The sequence below is a fragment of the Haplochromis burtoni genome, unplaced genomic scaffold (assembly GCF_018398535.1).
Source record: "Haplochromis burtoni strain Fernald_Lab_line unplaced genomic scaffold, NCSU_Asbu1 Contig_105, whole genome shotgun sequence".
Lineage (NCBI taxonomy): Eukaryota > Metazoa > Chordata > Actinopteri > Cichliformes > Cichlidae > Haplochromis > Haplochromis burtoni.
Window position 1 is genome coordinate 1,738,937 of NW_024582466.1, and position 4,941 is coordinate 1,743,877.

At 40.4% G+C, this 4,941-nt stretch overlaps 1 protein-coding gene across 1 annotated transcript; it reads left to right on the plus strand.

Moving 5' to 3' along the window:
- Positions 1-2,501: 2,501 nt before the first annotated feature.
- On the plus strand, positions 2,502-4,718 carry LOC102313457. The gene is made up of 4 exons (XM_005927896.3): positions 2,502-2,802; positions 3,875-3,968; positions 4,092-4,179; positions 4,296-4,718. Exons 1-4 carry the CDS (start codon positions 2,745-2,747, stop codon positions 4,695-4,697), a joined length of 642 nt encoding a protein of 213 aa, XP_005927958.1. The 5' UTR covers positions 2,502-2,744; the 3' UTR covers positions 4,698-4,718.
- Positions 4,719-4,941: the final 223 nt, after the last annotated feature.

Genomic DNA, 4,941 nt, shown 5'->3' on the forward strand with positions numbered 1-4,941 from the left:
GTCTAAATAAACCTTTGCCCTTTCCTTCAAATCTGCTCTTGAGTCTGTTCTGTCATTCTGACACTTGGAGCCCAATCCGGTCTTTAAGTCCAACGTCATTAGCCGTGTCTGGGTCCAAACTCTGCTCCAGGTCCCAAAGTCAAACGAACACTGCGGGATCACTGAGAGTTGAAAAACTGTCTGAATTCTTTCATCCGTAATAAAATGATCAGTGTGGCTGCTCGGCCAGGTGTAACAATTAAGTTTAATATCCAGGTATCCATGAAAACCGAATTTATGAAATTTAACAGAGTTAGAAGTTAGGAGGGAGTTAGCCCGCTAGCTTCCATCTAAATGTAGTATAGCAAGTTCTGACTGAGAGATTTTTGAAACTAATTCAAACGTACAGCTCTGCTGTCACTTCCTACATAAATGAAGACAGAAAACTAAACAGCAGTGACGTTTGTAGGGTTACTGAAGCTGGGCTAGCTGGTATATAATGATGTGCTATGTGATCGCTAGCTACACAGCTATGTTAGCATAATAAGCTTCTGGGCCCAGGATACTCCGCGTTTATTAAGGCTGTTGTGTTTTTTACACGTTTTAATGCTTTGTATCTTGTTCTATTTAATCTCAGCAAGACCCTAAAAACAGTCAGTGATCACTGTCGGCCTCTCTCGGTTTTTATTACCGTCAATCATTTTAAAGCTGTTTTTAAAACCTTACGATGTAACTACAGCCCAGCCCATGCAGCAGTACATTAATGACTAACCTCGTATTGTGGATGGATTATCTCAGCGGTGTTGCCAACTCCTCAGTAAGGAAAATCGCTATTGGTTGTCCTAAAAGTCGCTAAATGACGTCATCGCCTAATTTGCATAATTGGTCATGCTAATCTAATTGTAACCTATGTTGTTGGAGAGAGAAATAACATCGTGGAAGAGACATAAAGTGAGTAAAAAACGTCCTAAATGCATTTAGAGTTTATTTAGAACTACAAATTAAATTTCTTTTAGCAATTATTGTTTTTTTTAATGTCACAATTCCAACCCTGCTCCTTTACCCGGGCTTGGACCGGCAAAAGTGACCCGAAATAGGCACTCTGGTGGAGTTACTTGTGTGTGTGTGTTTATAAGTAGTTTTAAACCTTGTGATCCACAAAACAGCATAAGAGTAAAAGAAGAACTGACTGCGTTACAGCACCCGCTGCTTGTTGAGAGTAAAAGCGATACGCGCTTTCACGTCTTTTTTTAGCGACTTTTTTTAGAAAAAAAAGTCGCTAAGGGGTCTGAAAAGTTTTTGATTTGATTTTTGATTTTATTGATTAGCATTCAAATTCAAATCTCAGTGAAAACAGTGAAAAAAAACAAACAAACAGTGAAAACAGAACAAAAATCTACCATAAAGAAAGAAAGCATGAGACAAGGCTAATCAAAAGGTATTGGCTGAAGCATTTGCTTATTACGCCAACCCTTTTCACAAAATATCTTTTTGTATGCAGCTCCTGTACACAGGGCTTGAAGAAAATAATAAAACAAAGCAAAAACCAAACAAACAAACAAACAAAAAAAACAAAGAAAAAAAAAACTTTCCACCTTAGATAAGTAACTACATCAAAGCAAAAGAATCAAGAGGTTGTTGTTTTTTTCTCCTTTTTGCTCTTTTCATTCTTGATTTATATATTTTTCTATTACTCTGTTTTTAAACATGTTTTTAAACAAGGTCGCTAAATATAGCGACAAAGTCGCTAAGTTGGCAACACTGTATCTCAGTTTTTCTCCTGACTGACGTTCGGTCTGTTTACAGCATCCTGCCATGTGATTGCATTTGTCCCGAAAAATGCAATCCTTTTTCGTTGGGCTTTTTCCCCTGAACTTTATTAAGCAACAGTATACAGAGAATGTACACAAATTGGAACATAGTTAACATATGCCAGGGGTGTAATGTAAAAAGTTACATACATTCAAATAATTTGTAATTAACACAAATAGTAATTGTTTTATAGCCTTTTTATTAAGTGATCTACTAATCAATTTTATGTAAGATAGAGTATCATTATAGTAGTGTTTAAAATTAGGCTTTTGGCTACTGTATTTGCATTTGTGGAAATAGAATTTAGCTAAGACAATTAACAAGTTTATTACAAAGTATAGATCTTTTTTGCCTTCGAAAGAAACAAAATACAACATTTTCCATTTCAGAGTAAAGTCCTTGTAGAGCGAGTCTACTGAAGTCTGTCCAAAACGTTCTAGCATGTGACAGATCCAGAAGATCATTTTGGCTTCCACAAAATCCACAGATCACATTTATGTCCCTTTTGAACTTTGTCATATAATGATTAGCAGGATAATATTTATGAAGTATTTTGAATGAAACTTCTTTTGCTTTATTCGTCACAAGATACTTGTTAGGAGTTGTCCATACTCTTTTCCAAGTAATTTCACCGACAACGGAATTGCAATAAGAAATCACCTGTGGAACAGAGATTCTCTCTGGAAGCATTTGGAGCAGCCTTCCTCGCGTCGCTGTGACGTAATCGCCCTTCAAATGCGGCCCTGAATGGGAACGCAGCTTATGAATGCGCTTTTATCCACGTTCACCTGCCGCTGATCACGTCATCCACCGGTCCCAATTCCTAGACCGCATCCTTCGGAGACCGCATTTGAAGGTCTAAAACGTCACAGCCAGGCGACGAAGGCTGCTCCATTTTCCCGGATCCTATCCCAGAATTCATAGCGCGGCCCAGCCAGTAGCAGCTTCCAACAATGGCGGCAGATACAGAGTCGGTAGAGATGGCATCGGAGGAAAGCTACATTTTTAAATGTAAGGTATTCTTGCAGTAGCGATACAAATGTTAAGATGTTAAAGTTAATGTGAGTTTAATTTTAAATGTTAAGGTGAAGTTGTTGTTTTTTACAGTCGTTGAACATACGTGACTGTAGATGACAGTCCCGCTCTTTTTTAACATAAAGGTTAGTTTGAATATTACTCTTTCTGGGTCACAAAATAAACTTAGATTTGAGCTGTGTCCAAAGTCAGGGTCTGCATCCTTCGGAGGACCCGGCTTTCGCGGTCCATGTGGGCCGGGTCCTCCGAAGACCGAGAAGGCCGCAAGTGCGATGCTGTGAAATTGGACTGTCTGGTCTTTACATCTGCGTCACCAGCTGTCTCGGTGGAGTTTAATATAACGTGTTTATTAACCCGAGGAGCGAAAGACCGCGAGGCGTTTGAAAACGATGTGCCGGGAGCTCGCTTTCCTCTCCGGCTCTACTGAGGCGGCTAGCTATCGAGCTGGGTCGTAACAGACGTCTCCGAAAACGTCGGAGCACGTTTGCAGATATGTGCTGTCCTAATAAATCGAGTAGATATTTGAAGTGTACACGGCTTCACCGTAACTTATCTTAAAAGTTTATTTTGTGACCCAGAAAGCGTAATGTTGAAACTATTAAAACGCATCGTTTTCAAACTCAGGTTAAACATGATGTACAAGTCACTTAGATCAGCGGTCCCCAACCCCCGGGCCTCGGACCGGTACCGGTCCGTGACTCGTTTGGTACCGGGCCGCGAGAGTTGAGGCTCAGGTGTGAAATGTCTGGTTTTCAGGGGTTTTATCGGTCTTTTCACGTGTGTTATGAATAAATTTTCTTTTTTTCAGTACCGGTACTAGTTTTATTTTGTTGTATTTATCCGCGACACCTTAAAGGCCGGTCCGTGGCGCAGAAAATGTTGGGGACCGCTGACTTAGATAACTTAAAAATGTTATTGTTTGGCTTTATCAGTGTTTTATTTGTTCCTGAGTAAGTCGGTTTGGATTACAGTTAAAGTTTTCACACAGCTGAATAAACGTTAAACAGTAACGTGAGATGCTCGAGAATTTACTCCTTTTATATTTCAGGGAGCAAAGAGCAGACGGCTGAGTTTATTAAACTCCGCGGAGACAACGAGCACCTTTTCACCGGTGCTAAACACTCAGCCGCTCTGGGTTGGAGGTACAGTAACAGTATGCAGTTTTTAATCTGTTAGGCATGCGAGTGCTTTTTAGTTCGTACATTTTGTTGTTGCTGTTCAGGGATTAACGTGATTGACATGTTCCTGTGCTTTCTGTCTGTTAGGGCAGTTCTTGAGAAGATGGGCCTGCTGGGAAAAATCACCCCGTTGCAGGCCAAAAAAAAATGGGACAATTTAAAAAAAAAATACAAAGTATGTACAGTCGTATTCAAATATGGATTTTTAACTATAAGTTATTAAACGTGTTCATGTAAACGTGTACTGTTGCTGTTTTTCTCAACACCACTTTTGATTTCCTCTGTGTTTAGGATTGCAAGTATCCAGGGTCAGGCGAGGGAGGGATTGAGAAGCCCACTGCTGCTACATGGCCCTGGTTTGCCCTTATGGATGAAGTGTTAGGACAGAGGCCTTCCACCAGGCCTCAAGTCCTAATTACCTCCATCCAGGACAGCACTCCAGGTCCCAGTTCAGCCGTAGGACACCAAGCGTGGGATCAGGAAGAGCAGGAGGATGATGGCCAGCTGGAGCCAAGAAGGGAAAAGAGAAAGAGGAACTGGGAGAGCGAGTTGTTGGATTTGATCAGAGAGGATATGAGATTGCAGAGGGAACTTGAGGAAAGAAGAGCAGAGGAAGCACGACAGAGAATGGACAGGCTGTTTGGGTTATTGGAAAAACTTGTTGAAAAAAAATGTGTAAAGTTCTGTAAATAAAAATCGCTGCGAATGCTTCAACTTTGAGTTATTTTTTTCAAACTATGTACAACATTTTAACTTGATTATTAACATGTATAAACAGAGTAAATAACATGAAAAAACTCAACACATTTTGTAATTATTATTAAAGCCTGGGATCAACCTGAGTGTCCCAATATGCACAGGTACTTTTAACCTTTGGCTGAGCAGGAAGTCTGGCAGTGCTGCTGAACGTGCTGGACCAGGACCAGAGAGATGGAGG

Excerpts from the sequence above, each read along its gene's own strand:
- LOC102313457 (XM_005927896.3), top strand. The coding sequence starts at position 2,745 with ATGGCGGCAGATACAGAGTCGGTAGAGATGGCATCGGAGGAAAGCTAC. Across the intron at positions 3,969-4,091 it reads TCAGCCGCTCTGGGTTGGAG|GGCAGTTCTTGAGAAGATGG; the intron begins GTACAGTAACAG and ends TCTGTCTGTTAG. Across the intron at positions 4,180-4,295 it reads ATTTAAAAAAAAAATACAAA|GATTGCAAGTATCCAGGGTC; the intron begins GTATGTACAGTC and ends CTCTGTGTTTAG.